Raw genomic sequence first — 15,956 nt, 5'->3', positions numbered from 1 at the left:
TCCCCCTGCATGCCTTCCGTTATGTCTTCATCTTCCTTATACTCTTCTGTTAACTGCCTAGTTTCATAATTGTTGGCTATAACAGAAAGTTAGCGTGTGTGCTGCTGCTAAGTGGCATCCAAAAACCTTAGAATCCATGATAACCTGTGTTGCTTTTCTTCTGCTTTCATTAGTTACACTGTATAAAGTTGAATCTATGGGAGGCACTTAAAATGAACGGTCTAGTTAATTAGAATTTACTTTGAGTCACTTTACCAAGTACAGATTTCTGAGTCAAATTAGCTGTTATAAGTTACTTAATGCTGTTGGAATGGAACCACTTGGGGTTCAGACTTGTATAAACCACCACGTAGCATTTCAATAAGTGTATTAACATCATATCACGAGTTTACATCTCATTGAAATTTTTGTGTTATTATTATTTATTTAAGCTGCACTAGATCTTTAGGGAACAAAATGTGGTTCTTCAGGGGATCTTCCTGTTTGGTGCCTTTCTTTTTAAAGGTCCTATTTTCTGCTCGTTTACTTTTCACTGAAGTCATTGGTGTGGTTTGTGTGCAGTTATACGTCTAAATTCATTTGTACTTGCTCATTTTCCAACCTTTAGCTCTTAGAATTAAGCAGGCTGTTTTATTACTGTGCCTTTAAGACTTTTTGACTCATGTCAAAGTCCTCTGTTCTGATAGGCTGCCCTGTATTGTGTCTCATCTAGCTACACTGAAAGCTTATTCTACAAAGTGAACTTGATGTCAGCAGGCCAACTTTTCTGCGCACAACGCAGTAGGTAGCTCTGCTTTTTCACTGCAGGTCACTCTGTATGTGAGCTGAGAGCCACACTAATAGCCTAAGTTAATATCCTTAGACTTGTGAGCAATAAAGTTCCTTTAACTATCATTCCAAGCGTCTCCTTAATGGTACAGTCAAAGAGTGGGATCTGCTCACACCGCAAGGCAGGAGACCCCACCTCAGAGTGTTTAACCCTTTTAAGCCTGGTTTGGGTGTAGCCGACGAAAATTCAGCTCCATCACTCGCTGTTTGCAGTGCATTGTGTGATGTGTTCATTATCATTGGAGCTTGCGTGTTCTGTAATTTCACTGGCCTTAAAAAAAGAGTTTAAATCACACGTTGTCTGCTGGCTCAAACCTTTAAATGCATTGTTTTTAAAGCTCAGTGGATCTCAAACCAGTATTGTGTTGCAAATTGGATTGAAGCTAGTGTTGCAGTCAAAACCACTAGTGGTGAGTCAGAGTCAAGACAGAGACCAAGGCCAAGACTTTGTTACTACTCAAGTCAGAGTTGAGGCCAAAACCAAATTAAAATTTTTTTGTAATATAAAAATCAAAAGAAGAAGTGGGGGGCACTGAAATTCATTTGTAGTTCATTGTGTAATTATTATCGTTCACTTGCATAATATACATTATTGAATAATATCAAAAAATTTAAATATAATTTGTAAAATATATCACTTCTGTCGGAAGAAAAATTGCTATCTCCATTTTTGTTGTTTTTCAGTTTTTGACAATTTGAAAATACATGTTGCCCTTTACATTGTATGTATATCTCATAATAAATGGACCCAAAGAAACAGCCCAAAATGACTTGGAAAAAAGTCTGGTTCCATTGGCTTACATTGTAATTGTAATTTTGAAGATACAAGGTTTTCTCCCGACAGCAGAGATATTTTATTTTTTTTAATTATATTTGCAATAGATTTGATCATGTTTATTACATAATTTATGGCCTAAAACATTATAATTTTTTTTTATCGTAGTTTAATTTTGAATTGTAACTTTTGGAAGTCATTTATTGATGATGTCATTCTCTGTCCGTTCTTTGCTAAAATATACAGTCACCACCTAAATGCAACTAATTATAAACCAAACAACACGCATGCATTATGATTGTCAAATGAAAAGAGTAATAAAATCATTCTGATCTGTCTCGGGAGCTGTTTGAACTTTGGAAACCATGAACATCAACAAACAAATAAAACCATGCATTTTATTCAAACGTGTGGAGGAAAGACTTATTAAAAATTGTGTTGATGATTTGTAACGATGGACAAAAGTTCCGTTTCCTGTTGCCTCAGACTCTCGACAATGATTACCGACTCCACTTTACCTTGAAACCGAGTCCAAACGATGCTGAGACCAAGACAGTTAATTTACACTTTCGAGTCCGGACTCGAGTACTGTAGCAATCATTGTTGTATGCAACAGTTTGGGCGCCTTTGATCTAATGACATGATCTAATCTAATCACAATGCTGCCTATTTTAATGCACAATTACTGCTTATTTGGTTGGGGTTGAGAGGGGTGCACAAACCTTTGCATACGACTGTGTGGACCATGTGGAGGTTTGAGGACCACCGAGACGTGTTTGAATTGTGTAGTTTTAAAATGCTAGTTGACGATGTTTCAGTCCTCATGGAGAAACATTATCTACTGCTAGAGGTGCTAAAAGGTGAGATATATCACACATGCCAATCACCTATCATAATTAGTTCAGGAAGAGATTGGTATCAGTGCTGGAAGCAAGAGTGCGAAATAAAGCATCACTTTTTTTGTCACCATGACCTACATGAGAGGCACTGAGGAGAGAAAAAACATAATACAACTTGCATTTTGCTGAACTTACCTATGTCAAAGTCATTTGCAGATCAGGTTCAGAAAGCTGTCTGACTCACAGCTACATCAAATAAAGTGCTGTGTGATAGCTTTGTAAGAGATTTGATCAGTTCACTACTGAGAGCACAAGCACAAGTCACCACAGTTTATCCTGTTGCATGTTCCCTTTTCACACACACCCACACACACAGCGCGCACACACACACACACATACACACACCCACACACACATACCTTCCCTGAGATGTCCAACGATGCTACTAGAGCGTTTGATGAAATCAGTGGTTACTGTTGAACTTAACAAAGTCAATATTTGCGAAGTTGCAAAAGGTACAAACATGTTTTCTGGCTAGTTTTACTCTGCAAGGAGGTAAGAAATAAGCTCTGATGAAGTGCAGCTTAATCATCGGTCGATTCGAGAAACAAAAATGAGTCTGTAATTATTCCTCTTTTTTCTTTTATAAGCTTTTTTGTTTATAAACTCAAAGCACACACTGACAGAATTGTCTGTGGTAATGATCCGATAACATTACCTGTAGTGATTATTACCATCTCTTTAAGTTTGGGTAGTCAGAGTCATAAACTGGGTAACAGTTTATTTGGATTGTTCACTTTATTTACTTTCAAGTTACATTCAACTAAATATCCACTAAATTGGCCATAATGCTCTTTAACTCAAAACCTGGCTCTAATACCTTAACCTAAACCCAACCCTCACTCTGGTCCTAGCTCTAACCCTGGTCCAAATCCTAACCTTAACCCCACCACTTTTTAGAATCAACATAGTTTGTTAATAATTTGAACATCTGGAGAGAATGTATAGGGGACTCTATAGGGGACTCTATTAAAATAAAATGAGACCACAAGGTATAAACAGTTCAGTATGTAAACACTGTGACTTGTCACCCTTGATTTCACATGAGTCATTGCATATGAAAAGGCGTGTTTGTGAACAGATCAACAGTAGCATTAATATAACGACTTATCTAAAGGTCAAATTATGTATGAAAGGAGTCAGAGTTTCTGTTGATGCTGTAACGGTCTGAAAAAAAGTTATTATCCGAGGCAACATTATTTAATGTCACTTCCTGCCAAGCAAATCGCCCAGTGAGGTAAGCTTTAAACGATTTACATATTGTTATTTTCCTCAGTTTTAATGGTCAGTGAACGTATGAATGGAATTGTAAATAAGTGTAGTACCCTGTTGTGTACTACACATCATGATTTCTGAGATGTATCATCCCTTATAAGCTATAAATATTTACTTTAAGGGGTCTTTTAATGCTGCATGGAGGGCAAATTGAATGGGTTATTCATTTCACAGGAAGCCGACCAATCATTTTTTATTTCATATTGTATTGAGTTTCTGTCTTTGTTTGTTCTACGTTGGCATTTGTTCTAGTTGCAAAGGTCACAGGAACACTGTGGTCAAATTTTAGCACTTTGGAAAATGGTGCTTCACCTTAGCTTTGAGTTCACTTTAGTCACATGATCTCATGTCAAAATAAACAGTGTGCCTGTAGATCAGAATGGATTTGAGGTTACACTTGACAAAAGTACTGAAGCACAACACACAGTGATGTGGTGGTGTGTGTGTGTGTGTGTATAATGGGTTCCCACTGGGGAAAAGGTGTACTAGATTTTCCTACTTACTTTCATACACTGTTGACATTAATGTGGGTGAGAAACACATTTTGACGTCATTGTGTTTATTCTGCCTCTAGTAGATGTGTAGGCTTCTTACATTCGGCCTTTCACCATCTACAGGAAAAGCCCCTAGTGAGCCCACCTAAATCTGAGTAAGCATTTTTTCACATGGAGTTTTCTGATTTTGGTGATATGCCTTAATGATATATGAGATGAAAGATTAAACTCTCTTTTAACACAAACAGACCAGTTTTATATGATGTGTTATTAAAATGATGAAGTAAATAACAAAAAAAGATGAAAACCAGTCTGGACTGAGCTTGTCATTTTTAAGCCCACTTCTATTCTTAAATATGCCCACTGACTACATTTTAACAGTTAACATTTTTACTGTAGAATTAGCATAACTCTAAACTTTAGCCATGACAGCGTATGATTTTAAGTTCACCATCAAAGCAGTTGTTAAAAAAAAAAGAAAAAAATTGTAAAAACATACAAACCTGAAATGATTCATTTTAATCATAGGCATAGATTTATTGGGGCAAGAGGTACATGTCCTCTTCAGTTATTTGGAGGGGAAATAATTGTCCCCCGACTAATAATTTGCTGATTTATGACTGTTTTCTGTTCTTTAAGTTGACCAATAATATGTATTTTTAAATCATATAATTGTTAAACAAATATCTTTGTTTCAAAGTAAAGAGAGGATCTTCAGTTTAAAGTCTTATTTTCTGAAATCTCTTCACGCACCTGCGAAGAGACTCAAGCGAAATGCAGCCCGTATACAATCAGCATCTTTCATGTTCCTATACTGGAGCTCAGCTATTCTAACGTTGAAGACCTTTAAGCATGTAAAAGTGAGGTGAAACTAAGTGATTACATAGGACACTGTCAGCTTATCATCCGCAGACTGTGGCTGTCTCCCCAGATACCAACACTAAAGCTGTGGACAGTTTGTTAGAAATAGCCAGCTGTGTTAGCAGGTCAGCAGAATTATGTTGTATGTTGTTAAACCAACAAAACAGCTTCTGCACAAAGATGTACTTTATGTATTCATGACTCCTACGCTCTGTTTGACTAGGGTTGCCAGGTGTCCGATTTGGACCGGAGAGTCCAGTTTTAAGCTCTGCGGTACTGCTGGCCGTCTGTCTGTCCTTTCTTGTTGATTCTGGCTGTAAAGACACTCAGTCTGTTGAAGCAGATGAAGTGCTGTAGTTGTGTCATCACACTTCTCTCACTCAGCCCTCTGACTAAAAACTAGACTGATCTGAGTTATGAATTCAGATCTAACTGGAGATCTGTGCGTTTAAACTGAAGAAAAGGTGATAATACACTTTTGATGTGATGAGATGTGAGCTGGAGGAGAGAACGAGTTGTTAGTGTACAGCGTGGCTGTGGTCAGCAACAGTTGGAAAATAAAGCACCATTGCCTCTGAATAGCGCTGAGTGCTTTAATGTTTTCCACTGAGTGTGTCACTCCACTAATCGCATTCATTTTGTGTGTATGTTTTTTTCAAAAGCTGTAGATATGTTTTTGTAAATGGATGTTTGGACCATGCAGCCAGTGTCTATATAATTAATCATGATCTTACTAATCATGTGCGTTAGTCATGCTCTGGATACTGAAGAGAAAAGCAGATACAACTTGACAAAATTGCTGCAAACTCCTCAGTGCAAACGTAAGTAGGTGACTAATTCCTTTTCACTCAACCCGTAATGCATCCATGAGCTCTTACAGACTTTAGGCTTCCATTTAAAATCTTCTGACTAAGGCCATAGGAATGAGTGGTGGGCTTGTTGAGAACAACAGTGTGAGAATTGAAGCGTTTTGTGTAATTACACACCAAATCCAAATTCAGATATTTTATTATGTTGTTGGTTGCTTGTATTCAAGCCTAATTAATACAGATTTGCATCAATGATTTTAATATAAAAAAACACATACACACACAAAACTGACCATTTTTATATAATGATTCACTACAAGTAGAACTGGAATGTTTCCAGCTACTATTATGAGTTTTTAGAAGTTTCTTTTCAGTTATATTCCAGACTGTTAAGACGGCGGTTGGTCATTTGACTTCTGACTTTAGACGCTTGCTCAGAGAAGCTATTTTTGAAATAGGAAGTAAGCAACCCTGTCATATAAGTAATTTATTTACTCATTAATCTCTACGTTAATGTTATTAACCTTTAAATAAAGAACTCTGTCATGTTTTGAGTTGAGATCGTGAATAGAAAACCCAACTGTAGGTCTCTTTAATTCCTTTTCAACATTTACATTTAAAAATGCAAGGGGGCTTCTGTGGCATGCAGGCTTATTAGGGACTTTCCCCTATAAAACCACATGCTGGCATTGTCAATGCCTATGTATAAACATGTTAGGTGTTATAGCCATGTTTCACTCGTGCTTTTTAAATTAAACTTTGCTATCTTTCCCATTAAGTTAAATCTTTTCTGCATGCTAGTGTCCTAGGTGCACAGGTTCCTGACTTTGGCCCTGGAGAAGCCGTGTCACATTTTAATGTTTCCCTGCTCTACTACATTCATTAAATACAGTAAGTTCATGAGCGGGGCCCAGTTTCCTGAACGCATCTTAGTATTAAAGGTGAATGCCACCCTTTTTTTTTTAAATTTCTGTGTAATTCAATTATATATAGTCCATAACCACCTTATATCTAACTTTCTGTGAGGGAGCTTTTAGAGGCATTACTTCTTCAAACACTCAGTATCTATCACCTCCACTGTGAACAATTCTGACTTAGTCAGTCTAGATCGCCGCATTTCAGATCAGACCCCTCTGAATGATATTTACATCTAACACATTTAATTATTTGAGAAATCGGTGGAATTCCCCATTGAGATCATCTTAACTGGTATAGAGCATGTTCAGTGTGATACTTTTGAGAAAACTCAGCCCTGATTAGTTTGATCAGATGGGTTATATATGCCCCTTTTTATTTTATTTTATTTTATTTATTATTTATTGCTTATTCAAACTAATACAAGGTTTTATCGTAAAACATTATATATTATTTCTACAATTGCAGAAATTATTATTTTTGGCACTATTTTACCATTGCAAGCATTATATATAAAATAAAAACTCGTTTAAGTTAGGAAATACGGTTGTATTTGTGTTGTACACATGGCGACCCCTCGTTCCTTTCACTACCACTGTAAAGAAATTTGAGCTAGCGTTGCAAAGTCTTCTTTGTAATGAACCACTTCACATCAAACCACTCTAAATTACTTCTATTATGTCTCAGAGATTGTGCGTTATGTAGAAATTTTGAAAATCCGGTGAATTCCTCCTTTTAGAAGCGAAATCTCGGTGTGTCCCTCTGCGCCTCCAGTCAAGCCCGTCTGCGCGGGCGGAGTAGACATTGGTGTCTCTAGCGCGCCCGCTCGGCCAATCAGAGCGCAGCGAGGGACCGTTACAGTTCAAAATCTGAAGCCGCTGTCGGTCTGAGAAAGCGCTGTCGAGAGCGGAGAGTTTATTAGACTGTCCACATAAGACCGTGGCTGAAAAGTTAGACCTTCCACGACGTGATTCTGTATTGTAAGAATTTGGGAAAATGTCGAAGAAACAAATTTACTACTCCGATAAATACACCGACGATGAGTATGAGTACAGGTAGGTCACTGTCAGTGGACTAGGCTAACGGCACCCAGTACTGAAGCCGTATTTAGCGTTATCGTTCACTTTCAGACAGACGAACCAAGCAGCGCCTGGGCGTCTATGTGAGCTAAATTTGAGCACTAATGCTGGTAAATAAGCTTGTATTCTGAAAAGGTTTGGAAAATAAGTACTGTGAACTAGCCAGCCAGCTAGCTAACGGCATTAGTTTGACACCGTTAATGTCAATCTACGAAGAGCGGTGACCTACTTGGCGCTAGGTGACGTTGACGTGTTTAGTTCTTTAATAGCTAGCTAATGCTAACAGTTGTTTACCCGCTTTGCCAGAAATTTGGAATAATGTAACCAGCTAGCTACAGTTTGCGAGCCGTCTAGGAAATACTAAGTTATAGAGGAATTCTAAGTGTTTATGTAATCAAATGAGCCTCACTCGTCACCCATTCTTGAGAAGAAAGTTCTCCTTGGTTAAAACCCGCGCAGCTTTCACGGAGGTTCTGACATTCACCAGAGATTTCTTGTTTTGGGAGGTGCTCTTAGCAAGGTAAGAGCAGAGTTAGCTAGTTGTGTGAACAGTTCTGCGGTTTAAGAACATGTCATGAATCTGACGTAGACGTTTTCCTTAGGACACGTGATATAGGTTAGGTGATTTAGGCCCAGTGTCATTCTCATCACCACTGCTAAAGACTTCTGAGTTGATGTTTCTCCACAGTGAGCCATTTCACATCGGAACACTCCGAATGACTCCGTTAACTGTTCTGTGATTTGAGTTTTTGTACATTTTATAAAATGGGAAGAATTCCCGTTAATCATTCTTTTAAACTTAATTTACAGACATGTCATGCTGCCGAAACATCTGTCCAAACTGGTGCCTTCTTCCCATTTAATGTCGGAGGAGGAATGGAGAGGGCTAGGAGTGCAGCAGAGCCAGGGCTGGGTACATTACATGATCCATAAGCCAGGTAAATTATATTTCAAAGTTTAGGTCATGCCTTTAATGTGCATTGAAATTTTCACAAGTCTAATTCCTCTACTTTCAGAACCCCACATACTCCTTTTTCGAAGACCTCTTTCCAAGGAATGAGAGAACTGGAAGGTGACCTTCAAAGTTGAAGTGATGTGGTCAGAATTGGGCCATGTGTGCATTTCTTTCCATGCGTTTGGGTTGTATATAAGGCTCCTTATTTACAGATCTATGGTATTGAAATGTTACGAATTGTTCCCCCCTCTCCCCTTAATTCTGGAGATGTAATAGTGAAGGCCCGAATGGAGCTTTAAGGGGAAAGGTCTGTCTCCTGTGTACAGAAGTGTCTGTTTAGATCTGCACTGAGGTCATGTAATGAAAAGCTGGGTGGATTGACATGTTATTTCCAGGTCTTACTGGCATAAATATGTGACATAGTTTGAAAGGTGTTGATGCTCTGGTGCTTTGCATTGGTGAACCAGAGCCAGGGTGATTTCATCAAATACATTTTAGGTCTAAAATTTTACTTGGTTGATTGTTGGCTGCTATCAATATGTATTAACATCCCTTGTACAAATGTAGACCAGCAAATTTGTTCATTAATTTGTTATCGACATCAATAAATATCTTGTTGAGATGGATCTTAATGCGTTTATTTTTATGGATGTTTGTATTTTGTTTCATAGTATTCTATTTTTACACCTACTTTTCCAGACAAAGTCCATTTTATATGTCTGCTACTAAAGGGGTAACAAATTCAGAGTGCCTGAAACCTAAAGTGTAAGCAGGTGCTTGAGGCTTATGCACGGTCACTTTCTCTGGGTTATGACTTCCAGGTCCAGGTCTCAAAAGACCCTCACTGGGGCTGCTGTTGTGTTTACCCCGCATTGAGAATGCTGGTTGTCGGGGGAGGTAAACGTTGGGGTCTGTGCGGTTGTATCTGCCAGGGCCTGGTGTCTTTGACAGGTCTTCTGCATGACAACCAGACTCGAATCTCCCAGAGATTGTATAGCTGGCACTGGCGGGTTTCGTAAGCACATGGGAACCCATTAGAGCTGGAAGGGTGTACTTGTTTGGAGCTGGCACTGTATCAGCAGAGCGATAGTGTGTGCGGTAGCCCATGGTGTAGCATGGTGGTCTTCGGTGGGTGCTGCATAAAGGAGCTATTTCGGGGCTGTATGCACCTGGTCCTGGAGTCTGGAATATTCTCTCTACAAATCAGAAGCAAGAGTGTAAAAGTGACCAGTGGCGGTGGAACTCAAAAAAAAAAAAATCTGTTATTCAGCAGATGTCACGCTGCTGTTTCAGTCAATTAAAGGTTTTAAGCTTATTCTGCCAATACCAAATGCCTTATGGTTGTGACATTTAGTGGTCTTGAACAGTCCACAAGTAAGTCAACATATTGTCTTATTTAACAACGGCTCAAAAACTACTTAATCAACTTACTTGGACCCGACACTCTGCCAAGTATGGAGTAGGCAGGGCTGCCATCTTTACCAAATCTAGTGACCTTTGCATCAATGTGATAACGAGGCCCTGGACTGGAATCCACATAATACACTGGAAGACATTAAAGACCATGTTTATTACAGTTTAAGCAAACATTAAAATGAACAATAAAAGGAAAAAATAAAGCCATGAAAATCATTTCAAATTGCAAAGTAGTTATCTAAGATGAAATAAGCAGTTTCTTTACAGATTCACTTAATACAGATTAGATTAATGGTTTTATTGCCTGTCTGTGTTTTCCATGCTGTAAGTCCCATCTTAATAAAGGCCAAATAATGATGTGATAGTGAGTTGAATCAGGTAGCACAGAAATGTAGTTCTTTGCCCTTTTGCCCCTAGAACGGAGAACTGCTGATTCAGATAGACTGTAACATTTACGATTTAAGATTAACCCAACATAGTTTAGGTTCTGTCTCCCCCTAGTGCTTCTAATCTGGTCGTACAACATTTGATTTAGAGCAATGGGCTCTACACAGTAGACAGTGTCTCATTATGCTGGAGATGAAATAAGTGATTCATTTTTTTAAACTGCTAAAATACATAAACACTTAAACTCACAAGGTCTGCCATTACTCACTGTTATCGCTCATCCTTCCATGGAAGGAGTATGCTGGACTAGTTGCCTTGGTGAAGTCATGGCCTAGAAAGCCAATGGTTGATGGTAAGGCGTAGCGACCTGGACCAGGCCCTTTTAACAAAATGTGAATGCCATTTGGTAAAATTAACAAGCAAGCTTGCCCAATGTAATTTTAGTTTTGTATAGTCTCATCACATTGTTAACTTTATTGAATCATGTAATTATGCTGCTCGCATTCCATTGTGTTTCTTTACCCTAAAACTCACATGAATTTCAGCTTCATAAACAGCAAAATGTAAAGCTAAATGCCTAAACAGTAAACCCACAGACTAATGGTAAGTAGAATCTTGCTATAGCCCATCAGAAGTGGAACCTCATCTCAGCATTATGACAGGCCTGCTTCTGAGTGGACAGGGTAACACAATCTGCATATTGTTATGCTGTGACACTACCAGCCTACAAATGTGGGATCTTAAAACATTCTTTCACATCAACTGCATGTTACAGCAGGCACTAGAAGATTCAGGGGCAGAGATAAACTCCCACTGAGAATGAAGAATTACAGTTTAATGGATTTTATTCTGCTAGTTACTGTAAAAATCTTCAGTAATAGTCAAGTCAAAATATACTAAGATAAGCTGCTTATCATCAGCACACCTGGTCATACACTGACATGACTCACCTTTCTCTCTGCCTGCGATGATGGGCTTCTTTTTTTCCATATCACTCATAGTCATAAATACTTGTGGAAGCTGTGACAGATCTGTTTGTGCAGAATTAACTAGACAGATCTTTCACGCCAGGTTAGTTCATACTAAACAAAACCCCAAGCCAGGTCTACTAGTACCTTTAATAGTGAACAGTATGACGCTATAATCCCCCAACTTTGCTATAAAGTCTACGTTACACAAAAAATGGAGCTTCTGAGATGATCTTGATCTTCTCACCAGCAGAAGAGATAAAGGCACACTCTCCAGAGACTGTCCAGGTGGCTCCAGCTCGCCAAGTCAAACCAGGTGACCCTCAATTTGTGGAGAAATATTCCTTTTAGATTAGATGGGAATTCCTTCACCTGGTTTACAGAAACTAGAGAAAGACTTAAGTGTTGGATATGAAGTGCGCTCCTCTGTGGTCACCTCAGACTGAGCCAGACTGGCCCATAAAATATACAAACAGGTATTTCAGAAGCATGAAAGGAGTGTTTAGCAAAAGTGTCATCACCTGAATCCTGGCTAGTGTAATGCTATCTCTCTAGTGCTCCTCCTCTCACCCCTTTCCCTTTCATTCCTTCAACCATGTTCATCAGAGCAGGCTGGACTATCAGCTTCAGTAGAGCATGAGGTTGCCTGAGAGACTTGCAGACAGGGGGGGCCCCCTGCAAAGCTGCTGAAAAAATCTTTGGATGAATTTCTTAGGTATTTTGCACCAGTGCACACAAATAATATATACTACAGTATACAAATGATACTACTTCGACTTAAATTCCAGTATTATAAAAATGGTGAAAAAAACTCATATACTACATCATTTCCAGGACTCGATTTGACTTCGTGAACCTGAAATGTGCTGGGATCTTCCAAAACCTTGCAAACTTTGATTTCAGGTAAAGATGCATTGCCAGCAGCTATGTAAAGTGAACATATCCTGCAGGACCATAAGCACCGGGCACACGTTAAACATTAATATGCTCTAAATCGATCCTAGGCAGACACAAAGGTAACCTGAGCCTTTGGTTAACAAGGCTGATGCCATTCTGGCTAAACTGTAGTGCCTAATGCACAGGGTCACCATGTTATACAGGTGCATGCACTGCAGACACTGACATAAGCCACAACATGACCCCTGCCCTGAGACAACAAAGGTGATCTTCCAGCTGAAACATTTCTGTACTTTTGTGAGGTCTGTTTTTTAGACATGGATGATGCTGCATCATCTTTTCATTTTTTTAAAAGTATGCACTCACCTTATTAAAGAAATATTCGTGTTTTTATTGAAATATATCACATTCTGATCTTTTTATTGTCAATAGGCCAGTATTTGTAAATCCTCTAGCTACATGTGTGTATTCAAATTTACAGTACTGAGCAAAAAGCAGATATCACTGTTCATTTAACTTCCAGTCAAAACATCCATAAAGCACAAGTGATTAATTATTCAGGGAATATTTCTGAGATTAGATATAAAGTATTCTATTAGCATAAGGCAGGGGAAAGTCAAAGGAAAATAAGTTATAGAATACTATTTTACACCTGGAGTTCAAAAAACACTGAAAAACTGTCAAGTGTCCTGAAAATAAGGAAGCTGCAATAAATGCAAAAGATGGACACATTACTAAAAACTGGGCTTCTCTGTAATTTCCTGTTAAATGTTTTCTGCTTTTTATTCTGATGCTAAAAGGGCCATTTTGACAGGAATTAAATAAGAGTGGTCTTTGATTTCTGCACAATACTGTATTTTAAAATTAAATCGGAATCATACCCTAATGATCTAAAACACCAGGAATCACATCCTAAAGAATTGTAATATAAATTGAATTAAGGACAGAGATTTACATGTCCATTTTATAAGATGGCACAGTACTAGTTTTTCTTTTATAATACCAACATCAAAAACAGTAGTACTGGCTAATTCTGATGCAATATTTTTTTTTCAAAGAGACTATGCGCTTTTTAATTAGAACACTTCAGGTGAATATCAAAAAGTATACTAAAAGTAGGTGATCATGCTCAAACTACTTAAACACTCCCCTACCCCACAAAAGAAAGACACTGCTAACATGACATTGTACAATTTCAGGCCACACCCAATACAGATTCACAGAGGGATTTATTATTTTCCTTTTGACGTCCACTCCAGCATTTTCTGATGATACTGGTTCTTATACTTTTAGATTGTGCCCCCCAAGAATCTCTGTACATGACTCTGGTGTCATGGACCTTTCAAGCTCTCCTTCAAGCTCTGAACAAGCTTCATAGCAAAAAACTGCTGCCAGGAATTTCACCTGAGGCTTTGACTGCATCTCAAAGCCCCCACCTCTTTTGAATCTGGTAGGTTCACCTGCTGCTCCCTTCACCGCATTCATCCTCACATTTTCAAAACTCATTAAACTTTGGAGAAAGACAGGAAAAAAGGTCAAAGTTCGTATACAATGTTTATTTCCTTGTTCTTTTTCTTCCAAGAAACAGAATGTACCTGACGAGACTGGGGTTACATTCAATTCAGATTTACTCAATTTACACCGATTCTTCAAACTTCATAGTTGACTTTCGGCCAGTAGTCCTTAGTACTGAACTTAAAACAGCTTATGCATTGCACGGTCTAATCTGTCTGCACAACGTAGGGACTGCAACCAATAGACCGACTGATTTAAACAGTGTAGGAACATATATCGGTTGCCAGGGTGAGCTTTAAACTGAGCTTATTCTGGGGTTAGTCATTACAGCTGCTCTCTCCATGATATCCAAGATGCGTATCCTTTCTCTGGTAGTTGTCAAGAGGAAGAGTCCATTACCTAATGATAGTAGTCAAGCACCTCAACGTTTTAATGCAAGGCCTGCATTGGCAGTGAGCTGTCAATCTTTTGCATTCAGGCAGAGTAAAGAGAGGACTGGAGGACAGGAGGGAAAGGGAGGAAGATGTATAGACAGGGAGAGGAAACAACCAGAGAAAACAAAGGCACTAGCTATAAATAAATACCACAGAAAACAAAACAATAAAATAGCATTTTGTTTTTTAACAAATATACTTACAAACATAAATACTGGACTATTCAAATGAGATTACAAGACGATTACAAGGAGACAACTTAATATCACTAAATACTGTATAAAGAGCTAAGGCAACCACTTGTGAGAAAGAGAGAGATGGCCATTATCACGTAGAAAGAAGACAGAGACAGTAGCTCTCTTTCACACACACACACATACACAATCACACAGGCACAAATACACATACACACAACATAGTACCACCATCTTCTTGAAACAGATTTGGGTAACCCTTGTATTCTCCTTTCACACAAATGTATTTACAGAGAATGTACAATGTGCGTTCGTCTTCGCTGCCGCCCAGAAAAGCTCTCTATTTGAAAGAGGGAGAAAGGGAGGAGAATTAGTGTTGAGTGAGAGCACTGCTCAAGCCACATATTCTAGATAATGTACTCTTGCATCAGCACAATCATAAATGAAAAGTAACAGCATATTTTTATTGCCAAGACACTTGTCAACTTTACTGATTCTGTTTTTTTTTTTGTTTTGTTTTTTTTTTTCATTACAACCTGATGCACTCAGCTAGCCAGTTGGGCCCAGTATCCCAAAAGCTTAGCTATAGAGAGTGTTCTGTGTGATTCTCGCTTTAACATTTATTAACCATCTTTGTGCCAAGATGCTTTTAGGAAACCCAGCTCTGATAAACAGAGGAAAACCTCATTGTCGTTCAGGGTCAGAAAGCACAGTAGTTGGTCACATGCATTAAAATAATATTCGATGCAGATTTTGAATATCAAAAATGGTTAATTCATAATGGGGCCTCAGCAGCTGCAGCTTACCATCGTTCAGGTGAATCCTTTGTATCCACTGTTGGTGGCTGTCTGTCCAGGGGCTTGAGCATTTCAGCAGCTTCCACTTCCTCTCCAGTCTGCCCCAACTGCTCCTCTTTCTCCAGAGGGAAGGGCTCCACATCAGGGTCATACTCATAGGAGTAGTAGGACAATTCCTCCATGGAGTCCTGTTCATCTTCTAACACATGACAGCAACGGTCAGGGCACTGTACACATATGCCACACTGTCACCTTCCACATCAGTCTTGCAGGAACAAACTTTTGGTGCTTCATCGCATTGTAATCCACTGCTAACACGAGTAAGTCCCATCTAAAACCCACCCCCAAATTTCACTAGTCTGGCGTTTAGCACGAATGCAAATCCCATAGCTGGTCTTTTCCTGAACATAGCTGCCAACTCTCATTTACTCAATTCACATTTACTCTATCCGTGTTGT

General features: G+C 38.7%; 4 protein-coding genes across 8 annotated transcripts in view; 1 reads left to right on the top strand and 3 right to left on the bottom strand.

Annotated features, from left to right (window-relative positions):
• shc2 (SHC (Src homology 2 domain containing) transforming protein 2) overlaps positions 1–2,796 on the bottom strand; it is a 34,251-nt gene extending 31,455 nt beyond the window's left edge. For 3 of the 5 annotated variants that reach the window (XM_017717559.2, XM_017717560.2, XM_017717562.2), the window contains exon 1: positions 2,638–2,777. The gene's annotated coding sequence lies outside the window, so the exon portion shown is untranslated. Of the gene's footprint in view, positions 1–2,637 lie in introns of all 5 variants that reach the window. The other 2 variants (XM_017717556.2, XM_017717557.2) reach the window with 1 other exon arrangement.
• Positions 2,797–7,706: 4,910 nt separating this feature from the next.
• Positions 7,707–9,522, top strand: cks2 (CDC28 protein kinase regulatory subunit 2). The gene is made up of 3 exons (XM_017717587.2): positions 7,707–7,911; positions 8,746–8,873; positions 8,952–9,522. Exons 1-3 carry the CDS (start codon positions 7,853–7,855, stop codon positions 8,993–8,995), a joined length of 231 nt encoding a protein of 76 aa, XP_017573076.1. The 5' UTR covers positions 7,707–7,852; the 3' UTR covers positions 8,996–9,522.
• A 29-nt stretch (positions 9,523–9,551) lies between these two features.
• On the bottom strand, positions 9,552–11,703 carry odf3l2b (outer dense fiber of sperm tails 3-like 2b). Its single transcript, XM_017717581.2, has 4 exons — positions 11,644–11,703; positions 10,962–11,072; positions 10,322–10,435; positions 9,552–10,086 (listed from the first exon to the last, which is right to left on the bottom strand). Exons 1-4 carry the CDS (start codon positions 11,696–11,698, stop codon positions 9,602–9,604), a joined length of 765 nt encoding a protein of 254 aa, XP_017573070.1. The 5' UTR covers positions 11,699–11,703; the 3' UTR covers positions 9,552–9,601.
• Positions 11,704–14,093: 2,390 nt separating this feature from the next.
• Positions 14,094–15,956, bottom strand: part of cpamd8 (C3 and PZP like alpha-2-macroglobulin domain containing 8) — a 49,825-nt gene continuing 47,962 nt past the window's right edge. Inside the window, 2 exon segments of the mRNA XM_017717546.2 lie at positions 14,094–15,041; positions 15,508–15,697. Coding sequence (XP_017573035.2) covers position 15,041; positions 15,508–15,697 — 191 coding nt within the window. The 3' untranslated portion in view covers positions 14,094–15,040.

This window comes from Pygocentrus nattereri, chromosome 15, assembly GCF_015220715.1.
Source record: "Pygocentrus nattereri isolate fPygNat1 chromosome 15, fPygNat1.pri, whole genome shotgun sequence".
Lineage (NCBI taxonomy): Eukaryota > Metazoa > Chordata > Actinopteri > Characiformes > Serrasalmidae > Pygocentrus > Pygocentrus nattereri.
The sequence above is the reverse complement of the archived record's forward strand: the minus strand, read 5'-3'. Positions and strand labels throughout refer to the sequence as shown.